At 35.6% G+C, this 21,486-nt stretch overlaps 1 protein-coding gene across 12 annotated transcripts; it reads left to right on the top strand.

The window, feature by feature from the left end:
* The first annotated feature begins 6,896 nt into the window (after positions 1–6,896).
* On the top strand, positions 6,897–21,231 carry atg4c (autophagy related 4C, cysteine peptidase). Of its 12 annotated transcripts, none has more exons than XM_087255374.1 (12): positions 6,900–6,957; positions 7,276–7,401; positions 7,539–7,622; positions 7,781–8,011; positions 11,619–11,943; positions 12,070–12,140; positions 14,770–14,936; positions 15,044–15,122; positions 17,322–17,398; positions 17,980–18,099; positions 19,571–19,744; positions 19,837–21,231. In XM_087255374.1, exons 2-11 carry the CDS (start codon positions 7,326–7,328, stop codon positions 19,730–19,732), a joined length of 1,392 nt encoding a protein of 463 aa, XP_087111500.1. In that variant the 5' UTR covers positions 6,900–6,957; positions 7,276–7,325; the 3' UTR covers positions 19,733–19,744; positions 19,837–21,231.
* The last annotated feature ends 255 nt before the right edge of the window (positions 21,232–21,486 follow it).

Genomic DNA, 21,486 nt, shown 5'->3' with positions numbered 1-21,486 from the left:
CTTCGTTGACAGAAATATTGAAATTAAATATTAATTCTACACACTTTTACAGCATTTGAAAACGTTAAAAATGTTTGTCCTCCTATAGAAATCATATTAAAACAAAAATATATACTAACCTTCCCCATCTTTTTGAACATTTTTGAAAAAGCTTCAGGGAGCCACGAGGGCAGCGCTAAAAAGCCGCGGGTTGCTGACCCCTGGTCTAGGGGGTTGAATCGAGATCGCTATCTTTTTTCGATTAATTGTGCAGCTCTACTTGACACATATTGATCATTACTGCTAACGCTATAATACCTGACGCCATCTCTCCGCATGCTCGCTATACTGTTTGTTTACGGTGAGCGTGACCCGCGGCTGGTTTGTACAGAACCGTATGGCGTGACTGAATCTGAACAAAGAGGAACAGTCACACATTTACATTGATAAATACATGGAGTTTTCTCCTCCATGTATTTATATCCTAGCCTTTATGTTGCCTTTACGATAAGAGACCTGCCTTCTCCTTTGTACAGGTCTGCACGGTTCAAGTTTGCTCCCTTTTTTTGGTGGGCGTTGAGGCTGAAAGAGCGTCATCTCCTGTGACGGCGTGGTGTCGTTTAACGGCAGGTTGCAACGGTCAACAAGACTAAAATAACATTTATATATATTTTTTTTCAGCAACATCGGATGCTTCACAGGCTTATTAAATGGTGTATGTAACGGTCGTTCAGTTTAAAAATGTTATAAGTTAAAATAGCCTCAAAGGAACAGGTGACAGAGGCCGTTAATGACTTTTTCATCCACAATTTGAGGCAAAATTATAATAAAGTTCGATTTTCGACAACTGCTAACTTCTTCGACAATACTTCAAATTACTAAAACAACCTAGACCATGAAAACGTTGATTTTTAAAAGGACTTACCATTAAACTTGCTCGCCTCTGACGCCCTATTCACACGGGGCGTCAGCGTCAACGCTTCCCATTCACTTTGAATGGGTGACGTCAGGCGTTGCCGAACTGCATTGTGGATCCGTCGGCGCCGCTTCAGAAGCGTTCCTCGCTGCAGAAGTTGGGACCAGCTCAACTTTTCAAGCGCCGACGGAAGCGTCAGCCAATCAGATCGCTGTATGCAAATACACCAGCTCAGACAGTGGCCTATTGCTGACTGAATTTCATTGGCTGACGCTTCTATGACGATCGTTTCAGCTCCAACTTCAGACACGCTCTCTGTCAAGCGTTGACGCTGAAGCCCCGTGTGAATAGGGCGTTAAAAGGGGAGAAAATGGCGCCTTCCCGTGGTTCAAATGCCTTGTGTTGACTCCGGAGCATGCGCACGGTAAACGAAGAGTCGGGAGTCAAGTAAACTATATCTATTATTTAAATCAACTAATATGTTTATGTTAAATCAGTGAGTTACCACCATGCTATTATTTTAATCAACCTAAAAAAAAAATTGTGTTATCTCAACTACTTTAGTGAATCTAGCTGACTTGACAAAAGAAAATATGTTGTGATAACAAATCATGGAAATATTTTACATCTTTTGTTCAATTTAAAGTATCCCTGTCATTTTATAAAGTTATTTGACAAAAAAAAGAACAATAATTGGACTGTTTTGCTGTGCTTTGGAGCAAATGCAGGTTTGTTAAGCAAAAGCGACTTCTTTAAAAAGTTAGCTTAAGTGATTGTTATGGTTAAAATCAAGGAAACTGAAATTATGTACATTAACTCATATTGCATATGCTCTGTAGATGATGATTAGTGAAATGTATTGTTTTATATTATTCAATTTTAGAAATGTTTTCCAACAATGAATTATTTTAGATATTGTAAATTACTCTGGTAGTCATTACTTTTTGTTTTATTTTGTAAATGACTGCTGACATTTATTTTTAAATAGAAATTACAATAAAACTTTTTTGCTTAAAATACCAAAAAGGTGTCAAGTTTTCAGACTTGTTCATTTTAGTCAACACAATACTAATGTTTTAGCTTTACAGGAGTTTAGTCAATTTACCAAGTCACAATTTTTCTGAGTTGCCATTTTGTGACGAAACAAATGGTCTAAATGACATTAATTTATGACATTTTGAAGAAATGTTATCAGACCTTTATAGAACAAAATGCATATTAACATTTTACTCAAACCCATAAATGCAGAGAAACTGAATCTCTTAACCTTTGGTCTCTATTTTTTTTGTTGTTTTTTTTTTTGCCGTAACTGTATTTAAATGTGATTGTTATTATAAATAAAGTCCAGTTATTTTTATCAGCATCATTCAATATAACATTAAACCAAAATATTAAATAAAAGAAATGTAAAAATTAAAAAGAAATAATATAAAGATATTAATTATATAAAAATGCACTTTAAGCAAATATTTTGGGTTAAAGGGGTACAACTCACAAAAGATTTGCGATTCTTCTATCAAGTGATTAATTTATGCACAAATACCCAAAATAATTTACCACAAATAAAATAAAATAAAAAGAATCAATAAACTATGAATAATTTTACTGCCATTGTCTGAACAATTTCCAATAATGTAATCCATAAAAACTACCTTTATCTGGTAAGAAGAACACAATCTTATTCAATGTACTACAGATTATATTTGAGACAAGAAATGCATTTTATACAGGAATACTTTCAGATTTTCATACAACAGAATAACAGATTGCACATTTTGCAAGTATTTGGTTTAATAAAATAAATTAATAAAATCATTCCAACCTTATAATTCAACTAGGCCTAGTGTACTATTATTGGCGCATGATCTTAAAACATATGTACATTCCTGAAAAAAATATGTGTAAAGTATCTTACAAAAGCGAACACACGTTATTATGTTGGACATATAGGCCTACTTTAGAATAGTCAATATGCTGCTTTTATAGCAGTGCAGATTTATTGTCCTCTAAAAAATAACTATTATTGTCGCCATATCTGACCAGAGTGACCACAATTTTGATGATTTTCAGGTTCCAATATTATAATAAAGAAAAACGGGGACAGTATTTATTTATTTAGGTTTATGGGCCCTCTATTATTATACCTACCTACTAATTATTAAAATATTTTCAGTATTTAATACCATTTAACAAAAACTGCACTGTACAAACATACAGGGCCGGCGCGTCCATAGAGGCGACCTAGGTGGCCGCCTAAGGCGGCAGAATACAGAGGGCGGCGTCCCCGACACAACCCTCACCTCTCCCGCCCTCAGTTATATCCGCGTCTAGGGCGGCGTCTGCGACACTACCCTCACCACCCGCGCCCTCGGTTATATCCGCGTCTAGGGCTGCGTCCGCGACACTACGCTCACCACCCGCACCCTCAGTTATATCCGTGTCTAGGGCGCCGTCCGCGACACTACCATCACCACCCGCACCCTCAATTATGTCCGCGTCTAGGGCGGCAGAATAGGGAGGGCGGCGTCCCTCGGCATCCCAACCCCCCCAAACCGCCCCCCACCATGAAGGATCAAGGGCACGTATGTACATATTGTATATATTGTATAATTGTATATATTGTATGTAGTTCTAGAACAAGTTTACAATACATCAAGTTTGACATTTCATTCAAGTTTTCATCACATTGAATGTTTTACTGATTGCCAGTGCTGGTGATATTCAGCTCTTGGGTTCTTTTGGATGATTTGCTGGATGTTGGCAGGTGTTTAGCAAGTTTTTTTAGGCAGTGTCCTGCGCGTTGTTGGTCTCCTCTGAGTGGTTTTTGGCACATTAGTGGTTGTTAGTGTTGGCTGGTGGGTAAGGGTAGGTTAGGGTCCCTCACACGGTCTGCAGCTTTCCGTGCTGTGAGGGCTTGTGTGCATCAGTGATGCTGAGAGCTATGCCACTGGTACTTCACAGCTATCGGTAGGGTCACCCATAGTGGACAGGTCTCAGCTGAGATGCCCAACCAAGACAAACCACCTGATTTTGGACTGCAGAATCTAAAACAGCTTATGAAAAAACTTAGTTAATTTATTCTCCTCCCCTTTTTTAAAGATGAAGCGGTATTTCTCGCCTTAGCCTTACGTTTCCACCCACCTATTTTAATGCTCATTTTGGAGAGGCGCATAAAAACAATTGATGGAAACGTCATGATGCACATAACTTTGGAAATTACACATAAAAAACACTCATATAGTCTAAAATAAAATCTGACAAGTGTCTGTAACCAGTGAAAATAGGGTGCGGCTCCTTTAAGAGAGATTGTGTGTGTGTGTAAGAAGCACATGTGCACAGGACCGATGTTTCTTTTTCTCTGATGCTCTGATTAAGTTATTTTCTGTAATATAAAAGTGACACTGTTGACAGAAGAATAAAGCACAAGATATGGGATGCGACCTGTGTGAGCCTTGATTGATTTTTCTGCTGCTACATGAGTTAGGCGAGCTCTCCTATATTTTTTTAACTCAACGCGTAACACGACGTCTTTCACATATATTCGGAATATGCACGTGTAAGTAACATGAATCGTTCCCATATCTTTTGTGAGTTCATTATCTGAGATGTAGAACGCATGAAAAGCTGCCGATAGAGAGACACGCAGGCACTGGTGAAGAGTGTGTGAGTGTGTGTGTGTTTACAGCAGTTTGACTGATACATATGAATTTGTAGCTTAATCGTTAGCGGTGCCAAACAACATTTCCCATTGTTTACATTTTTACTACAGCATACCATTAATACTAGACACTGTGCATGTCATAATCATTTTTAACAAATAAAAACACAGGTTGTGGCTTAGAGTTCACAGCCTCTGCTTGTTGGAGCTGCTCCATCGTTGAGGAGATTTTAACCGAATCCAGCACTGAACTGGGAGAGATTCTGGAAGCTGTGTTTTGTCAAATCATGCTTGCTATGTATTTTATAATTCTCCGGAACATAAGTAATATTGAACTGTAAGCACTTCTGTCTTTGTGTCCTTTGGAAGTTCACATACAGAAACAGAAAAAGCTCTGTGAAAATAGCAGCGGATATCTTTTGGAGATACTGTTGTCCTAAAAACTGAAAAATTCTGAAAAATAAAATTAAAATAAATAAAATATGAAATAAATAAAAAATCCTACACATACCTTAGGAATGGTATTACAGAAAATGTTGACGGTTTTAAAATGTTGACTTTTCCAAACCGCGGAACACCTTGAAAACGGTTATCGTCCCATAGTGGAAGTAGGGCTTTTCAGAAATGCTAGATGAAACGCCAGTGTGGACGTGGATCGTTTTTTGTTCTAAAATGCTATTTTAAAACTAAGACGTATTGATGTAAACAGGGCCTAAGTGTGAATTTTTCACGAGCGGGTTGCTGCTGTGATGGGGGCGGAGCGGAGTATTGCGATGCCGGCTCAGCATTGTGATGTCCATCAGCGATGTCTAAAAATGAGGAGTAAAAAATGTATTGTATTTACTTATTTATGCAATTTATGAAAAAAAATCTAATAATTTTTGTCTTGTTTCTAGTCCAAATATCTATATTTTAAAGCAAAAATATTATTTTTTATGATGTACCCCACTAGCAGATCATTTTGTTCATTTTAACTTATTTCTTCTAAAGGTGAAAACAAAACAATATTCTTACTTGATCCAATCTTAATTTTTAGATATATAAAAAAATTTTTTTAAACCAACAATACAGTGAAAATGCAACATCACTTCAACAACTCATAGAAAATAGCGGATGGTGTATTAGTGCATTAATCATTGAGGTAAAGTTGCTTTTCAATTCACACATCTGATTCGTACTTTGCTATTTAAGTAAAGCAGAATTTAAAAATGGTTATTTAACATGGAAATTGTGCTAAAGTTGTTTTAAAGTCACATTTAGATGCGATTTCAGACAAACAACATTCGCATTTCATTGACTGTGAACAATGTTGTACGTTGATAATCATTGGCAGCTAATATTGAAATTTGAAAAAAAAAAACTTTTCTGAAATTATATTACCCCAGTGTATTAATCCATCATACCATACCAGCTATTTATGAGATGCCCTCTTTTATAGCCTGATTGGATAGATGACCACCAGGGAATGCAATGAAACTGTTTATCTATCTCTGAAGCGCAATAACAACCCTACGAATGGATCGGCAGGCATTGTTTTTGCTGAGCTTCTCGGCATCGCCCACTTCACAGGAATGCGCCACTTCACTTGTAAAGAAACGCAGACGCTCGGACGTGCTTGCGGTCAGTGCTGTGACTTCATACTGGAATATGTGCTCAAACTTTTTAATTCCGCCAAAATATATATTATATAACGAAATCAATTGGGAACCAACATATAATTTGAAGGGCCTTAGTTTTTAATATATATATATATATACACACACACACGGTTATATACAATTAATATTATATATATATATATATATATATATATATATATATATATATATATATATATATATATATATAAACTATAATATTAACTTATATATGTGCATAACAGCAGAGCCATCAAATGTAATAAGATTGTTTTTTTCTTTTTTTTTTCTTTTTTTTTGGTCACCAAATTCTTGTACTCTCTTTTAATTCCCTAAAACCACTGCGTTGTCCACATTCTTTTTGGTGATGTTTAGTCTCCTCAGCTTCTCACTGTAGCAACTGATTTTTTTTTTTACTTAAAAATGACCAGTAACAGAAATACAGCAGAGGGTCATTAAATATGATAAGGCTATTTTATAATCAAATAATTCTGATACTCCTTATTTTTTACTCACACCGGCCCAGAAGCCACATGACCACATACCACAAGCTTCTTTTAGTATTGTTACAAACCCGTAATAAGCACCAACATGTGTCGACTAAAGGTTTTTTAACCAGGCCTTTGAAATATCTACATTCAAAAGTACGCGTCTGAAGCATAGGTCTGAAGGGAGAATGGGAAATACCGCGAGACCGAACGAGATCGCCACTTCCTCAAAAAGTAAACAGAAATAGCTGCAGTGGGTTCTTCAGTATAACAAGACATGTAAGCAGGTATAGCATAAAGTTGTTGTACATTTAATAATATTTTAGATAGACTTTTAAAAATTAAAGTTTGCATTTACGCTGCAGTTACTTGTAACGTTTTTTTAAATGTTTAAGCTTACTTACAAGCTTACTAACTAGCATGCTAGCCACCAGTCTTATGAACTATTTTTAAAGTTAACGTTAGTTTCCCAGTGCTTTAATGCTGTTGTTTTTCTATTTAACTTTCTAATTTTCATATATTTTTTCATATGCGAGTAAATAAGATCTTTCTGTATGCGATATAACATGTTTGGCTCGTATTGAAAACTTCTTGTAGAAACTTAGTCTGTTACGTGCTGTGATGGGTTTTGCTCCGTGGCTGAAAAAATGGAGACTAAAGGGACCGACGAGGTGGAGACACTGAAGTCCAAATTCATGTCAGCATGGCACAGTGTGAAATACAGTATGTAATAACATATCTCACGTGTTACTAAGATGTTATAATGCTAGTAGTCCTTTCATCTTTCATCGTCTTTTAAAGTCACAAAATCATGACACGCAATGTGCACGTGACTAACGTTAATCTTGAATTTTTTCAAGGCTGGGCTCTAAAGTCAAAAACTGCTTTTAGCCGTAATTCTCCTGTATTCTTGTTGGGAAAATGCTACCACTTCAAGGTTGTGGGTAAGTTGTTTTACAGTTAATATTTACACCAATTTCATAACTAGTCATAGGTTTTTGAGCTTATGGTCATTTTTAATTTAGTATATTTCTGTCTGTTTCCTTTTTAATTAAATAGCTGGTATCTGGTTTATCCTAAAATAATCCATCTGTTTCCTCAGATGATGAAAACCCTACTGAGAGCACAGCTGAGGCATTAGATGACGATGTTGTCACAGGCAATGTTGATGAATTTCGAAAGGATTTCACCTCTCGAGTTTGGCTGACCTATCGAGAAGAGTTTCCTGCTCTTCCGGGCTCCAGCTTCACTTCAGACTGTGGCTGGGGTTGTACACTCCGAGCGGGGCAGATGATATTGGCACAGGCACTCTTGCTTCACATCTTGGGCAGAGGTGAGATCAGGCCAACAGTGAATAAGTTGGGATGGAGGGATGCCCACTTTTTCAATGAAGCTTATGGGGAGAATATAATAAAAAATATCTAATAATAAATTAGTTAAAGGAGAGATATTACATTTTGGTGATATTCTTAAATTACATTGACATTTTATTTATACACACAACCGTAGAAAGCATACTGCATGCAAGTAATTTTTTTTTTTGTAATAAAATGGAAAAAAAAGTAATATGAGTAAAATAATGTTCTATCTTCAATAAACATAAAATATATATTAATGTAAAAATAATCTATATACTTATTCTTGCTTGTGTTTGTATTAAGAGAATGTAAAACAATAACTAAGAATACAAAGTACATTTTTAATTATTTTAAATGATTAAAAACTTGCTGACAAATTATTGGCTCAGTAGAAAGATTTATATTAGTATTATTATTATATTAGTATTTTAGTATTATATTAGTATTTTAGTGTTCCACAGAAATATCTGATTTACTCCATAAAACCTTTTATCACTTGTTTTTATGCAGCATTTTAATGCTTAAAACTAGTATTTTTTAGTGTATATATTGTATTATAGTGTTTGTGTATATATACAAATGATTTATGAATGATTTATTTTCACAAATCATTGCTTCTTGCCGTAGACACTGGCTGCCTATCACTTATGATCCTCCTTGTTCTTTGCGCAGCCTTTGACACTGTGGATCACTCCATATTGCTTTCACAAATGAAAACAGTCTTTGGTATCACGCTCTTAAGTGGTTTGCATCATTCCTTTGTAACCGCTCGCAGTTTATCGACAAGGGAGGACCTAAATCTAACACAGGCTCTGGCAAATTTGGCATCCCTCAAGGATCCATCCTAAGCCCCCTACTCTTTTTCCAAGTATATTTTATCACTTGGTCATCTCCTGGACTTCCTAGGTCTGAAGTACCACCTTTATGCTGATGACACTTAGACATACGTTCACTCCAAACCTGGCAATCTTTCAGCTGTTACACACTTGGAACACTGTATTTTGGAGATAAAAGATAGATGTCCCAAAAAGTTCTGTGCCTGAACACTAACACGACAGAGGTTATGGTTATTTGTTCTTCCAACCAACTACATAAAACTAAACCTCTTAAAATTAACCCGGATTGCTCCTTCATGGAGATTCAGGCCAAACTTAAGAACTTGGTGGCAATATTGGACTTCATTTTTTCATTTCAAAAACATTTCAAGAATCCACCCCATGCTGTCCTTTTTTGAAGCAGAAAAACTGATTAAAACATTTTTTTCCCCGCCTGTACGACTGCAATGCCTTATTAGCAGGCGTTTCCAAAAGTAACATCAATAAACTACAATACGTTCAAAACTCAGCTGGCAAAATTCTGACGGGGAACAAAATCAGAGATCACATTACTCAGGTTTTGGAATCACTCCATTGATTACCAGTCAAATTCCATATCGATTTTAAAATTCTCATGCTCACATACAAGGCCCTGCATGGTCTAGCTACACATTATATGTCTGAACTTTTAACACGGTACTCCACTTCACGTGACCTCTGTTACTCTGGTCTTTAAACAGTCCCCTCCACTCGTCTGCATTCTATGGGTAACCAGGCTTTCTCTTCCCTGGCTCTGAGGTTCTGGAACTCTCTCCCCTATGACATTAGACATGCTGAATCTTTTAGATTGTTTAAATCATCCTTGAAAACTCACTACTTTACACTCGCCTATTTGTGAGGTTGTTTTACGTTTCTAGATATTTAAATGTTTTATCGATTTTTATTGTTATATTTTTAATGTTACAATTTTACTGTTACTCTAAACTGTTTTTATATTTGTATCTTTTTTGTGTTAAGTGCATTAAGAAATAAGTTTTAAAGGTGTTATATAAAAAAAATTATTATGATTATTATTATAGGTCTCATACTTAATTCCTGGAGGGCCGCAGCTTTGTACAGTTTTGCTCCAACCCTAATCAAACACCTGATCCAACTAATCAAGGTGTTGACAACTTGGCTGCGGACTTGCGTTTTTGTTGAGACCGGTCTTGCCAGGTCACATCGGAAGAAGGAACTGAGGAGACCGCTAGAGCAGAGAGCACGTCCTGTGAGATATGAGATGCTGCGTTCCTCCTGATGGTCACATGACTATCACGCATCTTTAACCAAAAATTATTTAAACATTACAGCATTCATACAATGATTTATTGTTGTCCTCCGTTTCACAATATGTACTATGCTTAAAGACTTTACAAATATACGTTGCACAATAAAATAAATACAAATAAGTTATATCTCTGAATTATGAAATCTATATTAAATGCTGCGCTTCCCACCTCCAGTCGCTTTGACTTCTGGGGCTTCTGGAGGGAGTACAGTGCTCAAGTCTGCATTCATGCATTCTCGATATCAGAATGCATCCGAGAAGTTTCACGCGCCCTCTGTTCTTTTGGTCTTGAGTATTGGAACTAAACTTTGGCAGCTGATGATGACGTTACACGAGGACACAAGATTGTTAAAGAACGCATAATGAGAAACAGCCCTAGAGACTATTAAGCAGGTGTGAGTTGGAGGTGGTTGGAGCTAAACTTAAAGCTAAAACTAAAGTTCGACACCATTGATTTATGGCTTCTTTGATTAAAAAAATAACAATTATTACAAATTTTGGATCGGCAGTGAATATAAAAAAGTGATGTACAATTGTAATTATTTTTTAAGTCTATATAGATTATGGTGTTATTAGAGGTGAAGTTAGCTGTATATATTTAGATATATAATCATAACTATTTTTTTTCACATAATAGCTGATTGATGTCCAAAGATGTTCTGTTGCTTAAAAGTAATTAGCCAAAGTTTTAAACCTTTTCATGTCCTCATTTACATAATAAAATTCTGTATTAATGTTTCATTTCAGGGGTCGGGTATTTCAGTGTCAGAGGTTGTCACACTAATGAATTAGCTCTGCTATGATTGACGGAGGGCACTTTTGTGTAATATGGTGAACAGGCCGCGACATTTTCCAGTTTAATGCCTTCATTCAAAAAACAACATTGATGTGTCATTCAGAGCCCACACCTTTAATGAAATATGTCATTATAGAAATATCTGTCTATAAAAAGGGGTTAATGGCTAATAAAATATACTTATTGGCCAATTACAGGCCTTGACACTCAGCAAGGTCATTACCTAATGGCCAGGAGCAGCACCTTTATGACCCTCAGCACTTCCACCTCCACCGTTTCAGACACCCACTCTGTTTGTGAGAATAAAATGTAGTAAAAGTGAAATACTGACTACGCTGAATTTAATAATTGGACTTTTGTTCATAAAGGCACTATCTATTTAAAAGTCAAATTTGGAAATGTCTGTCAGAAATATCTAGGACAAACTTACAGGACTTCTGAAAGACTTTTTGATCAAGTGAACCATATGGTTATGATTTATGTGGTAAATGACAAAAAAAAAGATGATGATTAAGAGAACGGCTATTTATTAACACATTTTAAACAGTGAAGACAAATTAAGATTTAAATTGTATATATTTTGCACTGTATTTATATTACTTATTTTTATTATTTTTATTGTTTTAAAAATTGTGTGTCATCAGACTGGAAGTGGTCAGAAGCATTGTCCCTGGAGCCCTTGGATACAGAGACGTGGACCAGCAGTGCCGCTCGGAGACTCGTGGCCACATTAGAGGCTTCCATTCAGGGGGAACGAGCACAAGCCTCTCAGCCTCTCTGTCCTGTTCAAGGAGAAGCTGAGGAGGCCGACTCTTACCTGAAAGAGACATATCATCGTACCATTGTATCCTGGTTTGGGGATGGACCCTCAGCACAGCTAGGCATCTACAAATTAGTGGAGCTAGGAATGACTTCCGGAAAACAGGCAGGAGATTGGTATGGCCCAGCAGTGGTAGCACACATACTGAGGTAATTACTGGAAAATATTATTTATATATTGCTATTTTTTCTTTTTTTTATAAGTCTTTTATGTCATCTATTGCCCATTATGATAAATGTATCTCTTTTCTCTCTTATCTCTTTTTCTTTTTTCAGAAAAGCTGTTGATGAGGCAGTTGATGCAATGCTGAAAGGCATTAGTGTTTATGTAGCACAGGACTGCACAGGTATGGACAATTTAAACACTTTTGCAGAAATGCAAATATGATTTACTGATTTGCAATATTAAAGAGATAGTTCACTTACAACTCTCATCCTTCACCTTTTTAAATATTTTGAAAAAAGCTGGAAAACCTGTAACCATTGACTTCAATAGTTTTTGCTTTTTTTACTATAGAAGTCAATGGTTTTCAGTTTTCTTCAAAATATCTTCTTTCAACCTTTAATTTTCTTTCAACAGAATAAAGAAACTCGTTAGATTTGAAACCACTTGGGGAGAAAAAAATAAATATATTTAAATATTTGGATGAACTCTCCTTTTAAAGAAAAATTCTAATAAGTTTTAATTTGAAAGGAAATTTTACATATTTATCTCCAAAATGCAGCTTTGTACAGTTTATTTATAAACTAATTTTTAAGAGGATCACACATTATGCACCAATCAGATGAATCCTAACTCACTATAAACAACCAGAGTTTCTCACCTCAGTCATCTTCGTCTTGAAGAATCCCCCCTTCCACCCCTACTCCTCCTTCCTTTTCCAGATAGGGTGGCATGGCGGCTCAGTGGTTAGCACCAGGGCTTTACATTAACGCCAAATGTGGGTAGATTTTAGCTGTAGCGGGTTAGACAGCCACCTCCACTAGCCACTTTGGCTGGTTGAAAATGAATTTTAAATTGTAGTTTTCTTAAAAGCAAGGTTTGACAATAAGGATGGCCCGATATTCGTGCAAATGCAATCTTAGAATCGAGAAGCAGCATGACCGACAAATATAATTTTGTTCGTGTGGGCAGAAGAAAGCTGGTTGAATACCGAATGAGGATAATCACTCGCAGCAACAGCTGATGTGATGTGCGCGACTGTTTAAAACATGTGCGCGCTCCCGTTTCCTTGCCGTCCCAGGAAATGCAACTGGTGTGATTGGATCTTTTTCAAATAGACTTGACCAAAAGTCATGTTCATGCACCCACAGGCCTGCTGCTTTCAAGAGCTCCAGATTGGTCTTTTTTTAAGCAGCACTGGTTGTTTTTGCTTTAACCATTATTTAACCAGGATATAGGACATTAACTTCCCATTTATGTTTAGTTAACTGGTGTCAACTGTTTTTGTTTTTTTAAAGAAATGTTTAGTTTAAAGTATAGCATACAGCTATATTTAGCTTGTTTTGACACATTATTTAAAATTTGTGGCTAAGAAAAAAATATTTATTTGTTTTTAATGCGGTCAGGGATAAATTTGGTAAATCCTTTGAGCTCTAAAAAGCCATGTGAACTGAAAACTAATTGTAAATAACACTATAAAACCATGACCCATGTGCTCATGCTTACAGAGCAAGTTCATACACAACATACACAGAAAGTAAGGAGGCATGTGAACATTCCACAAAGCCTGAATCAAGAAACTGTGGCTAGTGAAAATGGCGAGTGGTTAGTAATGCTAGAAAACTACTAGGCACACTGGCTGGTGATCAAAAAAGTTAATGTCAAGCCCTGGTTAGCACTGTTTACCAGGCCAGTCGGTGATTCTGTGTGGTGTCTGCATGTTCTATCCATGCTTGCTTGGGTTTTCCACAGGTTCCCCTGTTCCCTCCCATCGTCCAAAGACATGCAATATAAGTAAATTGACAAATCCACAGTAACATCATAGACAAACTCTTAGTCAGCTATCTCAAATAACAATTCCTAACTCATTAACCAAAACAAGCAGGGGAGGTCTCGAGACTTACCTTAGCTCAAACTCCCCTCTCACCCTTTAAACGGGAGGGAGCCCCAGGCTCGAGGATATTCTGAGCTTATGTACAAAAGTGATTTTATTTATGCTTTTAACTTTTAAGAACACAAAAGTATTAAAATATGGGTTAAATAAAGTTTTTTTTTCAATCAAACAAAATCCATATTCTGTACTGTTCTAATTAAAATATATATAAAAGAATTTAGGAAAAAAGTTATGTAAAATAATAATGTATTTATTATTTTAACTTATACATTTACATTTAAAATGTGTTGCAATGCTATAAAATTATGCTTGTTCTTAAGTTGTTAGGTATAGAAACATTTGTTATACTGACATTTTAAAAATATAAGTATTTAAACCACATTGTAATGTTATTTTTTTTTTAATACAAATTTACAAATGTAATTTTGGACCAAACTATATGTATAGTTTTTATATTTTTCTCTTTAAAGGAAAAAAGTCTTTAAAGGAGTGTCAACAATATATATAAGAACAACAGCACTGTTTAAAAGTATGGGGTCAGTTTAATTAAAGACATTAACGCATTTATTCAGCCAAATGCATTTATAGGAAGCATTAATTGATCAAAATTGACCATAAAGACACATTTAAAAAACTTTTTTTTTTTTGATAAATGATGTTCTTAAATAAGAATAAATACTTTCAGCTTATGCAGAGACTGGCACAGTGATACTAAAATTTATCATGCCTAAATGTTTAAGTACTAGTGTATCTAAATACCATTGAAAAGCTCTGCAAATATCACCATTACAGCTGAATCGTCTATTGTAAGGCTACCAGTGCAATTAAATTTACCAACAGCTGGATTTATCTCACTTGACAGAGAGAGCAGAGCAGACAAAGGCCATGTTGTTGACCCCTTGTTATTGATTGTCTGCAGTGTACAGTGCTGATGTTATTGATAGCCATTCAACGCGGACAGAAAGCCACAGTGATCCTCAGGGACTCGATTCTGGAGCTTCACCTGATAGTAGAGCTGTTGTTATCCTCATTCCTGTGAGACTGGGCGGAGAGAAGATCAACCCAGAATACTTAAACTTTGTCAAGGTGAGGCTTTGAAAAGCAGCATTTTACACAATGGAGAAAAAGGAGCAATATTTGCTAAAGATGTGGCAATATTCTTATCTTAACAGCTCTTTTTCTTGTTTTTATAGAGCATTTTAAGCTTAGAGTACTGTATCGGCATCATTGGTGGAAAACCGAAACAGGCTTACTATTTTGTTGGATTTCAAGGTTAGTCTTTTAGTCAAAAATCAAAAGCTAGGATTCTATAAAAAGATGTGAATTAGACTTGTATGCAAAACTGGAATATTGCATAAAAGATATGTGAATAAAGTTTCGACAGTAGTTTTGTCTGGTTCTTGTATCTGATTGGCTGATAGCTGTGCGATATTCTGTAAAAGCACTCATGCACCCTTGTGTAGGACTCTGCCCACATGCAGAGCAGCAGTCAAATAAAATTGCTACAGTTTAAGAAATATTGCAGCTGTTGGACAACATAATGTACTTTTCAGGCTTTTTTAGGCAAGAATGCAGTTTATTCATAAAGATAGTGCCTATTTAAACATATTTATAATTTCGGTGATTCAATGCAATGGTGGCCATCAGCATGCGGAGCAAAGAAATTGATGGTTTACCGCCACAAGATGGTGACAGAGACCGCTTGGGAAGAAAAAACTGATGGTATTTCATGCTGTTCAGTCTTATAATCTTAAAATGTCAGCAAAATCACCTGTTTTGTCATGATTTTAGAGATTACACTAAAGAATCATTCAAATACTAGCTCTAAAGTGACGTTGGTGAAGTAGCAACGATTTCTGTTGTTTTGACCGTCAGCTGCGAATGAATGACGGAAGAAAGTAGTTGCTTGTAGAAAAGGATATTTGAGTTTCATTTGTATATACACAATTATGCCATTGCACTGTTGTATAAACGCAATAACACACTAAGCAGTGTGATATGGCCATATATTGTCACTGGTGGGGCACTAAAGCCTGATTTATACTTCTGCGTCAAGTGACCGGCGTAACCCACGGCGCATGCAACGCGCGTGGCTGTGCATTTATACTTCTGCGCGCTGTCTCTGTTGGTCTGCATTAACACTTCCAAAACGCTAGTTGGCAGTGAGGTGTAAATGTTCCTTTGTGTCAAGTCTTCGCTGCTTTTTTGCTTTTCCTAAATACTTCTGGAATGTACAAGTGGCTCAAACTCGCTCATTTTGAGGCAGGAACCGGCGGACGTGCAGCAACTTTAACTATGAGGTAAACACAAAACAAAACTTTCCATCCGGAGCTCCTTCACGGGACTTGTAAACAATCGCTACATTGGGTTGCGCCTTTCACGCGGCTCTCGGTCCCGCCCCGACTCGTCAGCGCTACCAAGCCGACCAATCACAGAGCTTGCGCTACGCATTGTTGCGACGTGTAGTTACATTTTTTGAGAGGTGCACGTCAGTGACGGCGACGGCCACGGCGAAGGGCTATGCATCAGCGCCATAGCATACGCCAGTGTTTGACGCAGAAGTATAAATCAGCCTTAAGGTACTCATCCTGCAGCCTATACAGCCATATCGCACTGCTATTCATGGGATATTGCTAATTTAGTTCAGGCACTTTTTTCCTTATTGAATAGAAAGTTTATCCTACTCAGTTAAATCTCAGATAAGTCTTTTTATGCATATTTTCAAAATGTGTGCGCATCTATACGTTTACTAAATAAGCATATTTATGCAATCTTCCAAAATGCGCAAAAATAAGTGGCTCAAAACATAGCTATTGTAGCTAGTTTATAAGAGAGAAAGTAAATGAATGCATGTAAAGAGAAGGCCAACACCATCAGAGAAGCTTAATTTGTTTTTACCGCACCCTTCAAAAACGCTACACCATTTATCATGTAATAGCAGGATTTCTGCATTTCCATAAGCAGCTTGCATGGATTTCAGAGTTACCCAGAGTAGCCCAATCTCCATCACCTTCAGTAGCCACTGGAAACCTTCAGTTGTATATGTTGGTAGTCAATATTTATGCATTTACATTTTAGCAATTTGAAATGCACTCTGCGATGATGTCTAAATGACAAGCAATACATTCTCCCTGCCATCTCCAAGAGGTCGTCCGCATTCATCATATGCAAATGATCTAATATAATTGCGTGTTTGTAAAAGTAATTTCTCCACAGCAAAATTAAATGACAGCCCCCTTTGAGGCATAAAGGATGTGCTTGTGCAACCAGATTCGATTATGCGGCGTTTAATACATTCGAATTTAGGAAGAACCCCCCACCTCAAAAAATAAAAAAATCTCATGTTTGATTGTTTGAAACCTAACCGAGGTGGGTGACTTTGAGCTGCTCTGCATAGAAATTGGCCAAGGATATGCATTATAATAATCACTGTGTTTTTTGAATAACTTGTCTTTTGTTTTGTCCTTGCAGATGACAGCTTGATTTACATGGATCCTCATTACTGTCAGTCTTTTGTGGATGTCAGCACAAGCGATTTCCCTCTGCAGGTAATGTGGAATTACAAAAAGCTGACCGGCGCACAGTGATGTGAATTTAATAGTTTCTGTACTTAAGGGTATGAATCTGAAAGTAGACCTCCACACTCAATTATCGAACACAAGAGATTTACACATCGCTCTGTACTTTGTATCAGCTCCAACGTGTTTTATATAGCTTCGGCGATTTTATATTTCAGCATCATAACTTATTTTTACGTTTTTTTTTTTGTGCGCTGTGGAAAGTGGCTTGGCGAAAGGCAGAAATATTGGGCCATACTTTTAGCTCAGCTGTCTAAGCCTTTCAGATCTCGGGCTGAATTCAACATTTGTCAAAAAATGTGTCAAAAAGTGGAATCTTTTATTTCTGCAATTTGAACGTTTCACATGAACGCGCATCGATCATTCGGAACCGCACTGGCTGATCGGTTTAACACACCTATTACTGTTTAGATGGACATTATGGATGAAAATTTATAGGTTATGCTTCTGATGTGCATATGGATCACTGTGATTTCACAAACATGGGAAACAGGTGGCTTTGTGTGACTCATTTCAATTGATATTTTATCTTTTTGTTTCCATCTTCAAAGTCGTTTCATTGCCCATCACCAAAGAAAATGTCTTTCAGTAAAATGGACCCGAGCTGTACGATTGGATTCTACTCAAAAAGTGTTGAACACTTTGAAAAAATTGCCAATGAACTGTCAAAGGTGAGAAAACTTCAGCAAAATGTTTTAACATTAATATTGTTTTGATAAGCCGATTTGTTTTACATCAAAAATTAGTCAGAATAAGACAAAAATAAGAACATGAATGCATTATATTGTGAGGACTTTATTGTAAAGTGTAAAGACACCTTAATTAAGGCGACTAAGTATTAATATAGACTATTTTGAGGGATGTAAACAAAAACAATGGTTTTTCTGTTATTTCTGCTATTTGTTCTTTTTTATTGCTTCTGAGAAACCAGAAAGCTCCATATATTGATAAATAATGTTATGATAGCTGTTTTAACATTAAGTTATGATTGAATTACCTATTTTTACAGTGATGAAATAGTTTGATAACAAGCAGGAAATGTTCGTAGGCCAATGACATCACCACATTGAAATAGTCTATATATGATATATTATTAAGAGTCTATATCAGAGATGCTCAAACTAGTGCCCAAAGTTGACCCCCAGTAACCTTCGATTTGACCTGCCATTAATTAGAATTAAATGTTTAAATTAAATACTGTAAATAAATATATCAGATTTAGTTTAAATGTACACACCTAGTGGATAGAGGACAATGCAGAGACTTTGGTGATCAAATCAAGGCAATGGCAGATTCTGCTTGACTAGCGTATTCAGCATTGAACTCCCCTGTTATTTTTTATTGCAATAATTTATGATTTTAAAAGTTATACTGCATTAGGTAATATAATTAGTAATGTTTTTTTTATTGATTTTTAAATATTATTAAATAAATTTGGAAATTACCCCTGGCAACTTTAATGTAATATAGTTGGTATATTTATTAGTATGGTATATTTACCTTCGACCCACAGCTCATAATGATATTTGGTTTTTGGCCCTTTATATGAAATGTTTGGGCACCCATGGTCTATATTATGTATTAATTATATATTATACTGTATATTTTAAATATGTCCAACAAAGGATGAATTCAAAGACTGAAGACTAAGTATTAATTTAGATATTTTTATATTAAATATTTATACATTATTAAGAATCCATTTTTATATATATGTTTATATATTATATATTTTTAAAATATGTTCATCAAATAAAGAATCAGTCATGACTGAATGAAGTCATGACTGCTAAAAATTCAGCTTTACACTAATTTATTTATTCTTTAATCTATTTTAATACAGGAACGAATTATACTTATAAAACTAAGTATAATATAAATATAAAACTATTTTATTTTAATATAGCTTAAAGAAAAGGGTTAAGATAAAACACAAAAAATCAACCCTTTAGCCGTAAATGTCAGTTAATTACATTTGTCAGCAGGTGGCAGCATTTATCTATGTAACTTAAAATCTGGGACTTCTGTTTCCAGCAGAGCCTACACAGTGAGGGGCAGATATTGTGTGTTATAACAGAATCTGCTATCTGCCTTTTTAATTTAGAAAAATCTCAAGTTGAACTGTGTTTATTATTGTGCCAGATTCTGCAACCCTCGTCGAAAGAGAAGTACCCTGCATTCACCATAATGAAAGGCCATGGGAAGGATTATGAACTTTCGATTGCTGTAGAAAAGCGAGAATGGCCTTTCATCAGGGACGCAAGGAAAGCAGGCACAACATCAGGAGACTTTGTGCTGCTTTAATGCTTTAAACTGGTAACCAAAAAAGCAAGTGATACACCATAAATCAGAACTGCATGGGTCTAAACTATTAGACTCCTGTTCTCATGTTTTTTTTTTTTTTTTAGAAAGGACATTTTACAAACATCTACAAGCAGTGCCTGCTCTAGAATCACAGATTTTAGACCATTTAACTGAACACTGATACTGATGCCAACACCTCTGGATCTTGCAAGCAAAGTTGAACACGGAAATTACCCTGCAAACATTTCAGCGTGTTCATTTACTCTAATAGATACCGGGGGTGAATATGTTTATTTTTTTAACAAGAAGTTCTTTATGTTGTTAGGTACATGTAGATAACTATTTTTTAAACTAAAAATCAAATGTATAGTCTCATTTTTGAAACACATAAATGAAATCACAGAATTTACATTTTATTTTGGTATGTTTTATGTTACATTAACTGAAAGTATAACGTGCCTTTATAAGTGAGTAGAAAACACTGTATAGCATATAACTAAATCAGAACCTAATTCATTTTTAAATGATATTTAGCAGTGGACATTAAAAAGCTGCTTCTACCATATTTTTATGAAAAATTTTAAGAATTGAGCATTGATTTGTGCAGAAACTGTTTGATATTACATAAATTAATTTACAATTACATTTAGTCATTTAGCAGATGCTTTTGTTCAAAGTGACTTACAATTGAGAGGGCATTCAGCGATTCAACAAGAAGAAGCAATACAAAAAATAAGTGCTAATTATACACAGGTACTGTTAATGCTCAGAGAATTAAGTGCTTGGCTTAGAAAGGATGAGTGTGCTTTTTAATAAAAACAAAACTGTTTCTTCAGGTGGTTTATGAAACCCACTCACCTTCGAAAAAGCATTTTTAAGAGATATGGAGTGATTGTAAGAAAGTGCAAGACTGGTGCAAGTGTTGGTTGATGGGAGATGGGTGTGTTTTCTGTAGGTGGTTTGTCAAGCCCACTCACCTGTGTAAAGCACATTTAGTATTCTATAATGTTTAGAGGTTGCCGTGTCAATTAATGTCAGTTAACAACATTAGTCGTATAATGCCGATATGGGAAACAATAGTTTCAGAGCTGCACAGATCTTTTTAGTTTTTTTGGAGCTTACTTTATTTTTTTATGGTGTGATGGAAATCATAAATTAGGATGAATGGAGTAATTTATTATTAAACTATGCCTTATTTAATTAATAGGCATCTATTTAATAACATTGTCAATGTGACTGTATTGTACTGCAAATAATATCTTGCTTATTTGTATAGAAACACTTTTGAACCAAAGTACTGAGCATTGAACAGAACGCCAGTGAAGTGAATAACCACAATCATTTTGTGTTTGTTAATTAATTTCACCGTTTGCCAGTTTTAAGTGTTTGCAAATTACCGCGATGTATTTCAGTGTCATACTTCTGTTGCACAATGAACATTTCAGTTTAATAACTGTTGATTCAGAAATGTACAATAAAGCTAACATGACTAAAAACAACACTTTTAGTTTGTACTTGATCTTGCATCCTTTAATGACCAGCACAAATGTGTTATTGAGCTATTTTCGATCTATTAACTCATCTTTCCCAGCAAATGTAAAGGACATGCATTTCGCCAAATGGAACAAATCTGTATCTGGCGATTACGCCATTTTTCTGGGAGAAAGAAAATATCTTTGTGTTGGGCTCAATGTTGCCATGGTCAATTCCTGTTTCTGTTCCGTTTGAGCAATGCTTGTGCTATTTTCATGTTA

Source organism: Danio rerio, chromosome 6 (genome assembly GCF_052040795.2).
Source record: "Danio rerio strain M-AB ecotype USA chromosome 6, GRCz13ab, whole genome shotgun sequence".
Lineage (NCBI taxonomy): Eukaryota > Metazoa > Chordata > Actinopteri > Cypriniformes > Danionidae > Danio > Danio rerio.
Note: the sequence above shows the minus strand (reverse complement) of the source record. Positions and strands in the feature narration are given on the sequence as shown.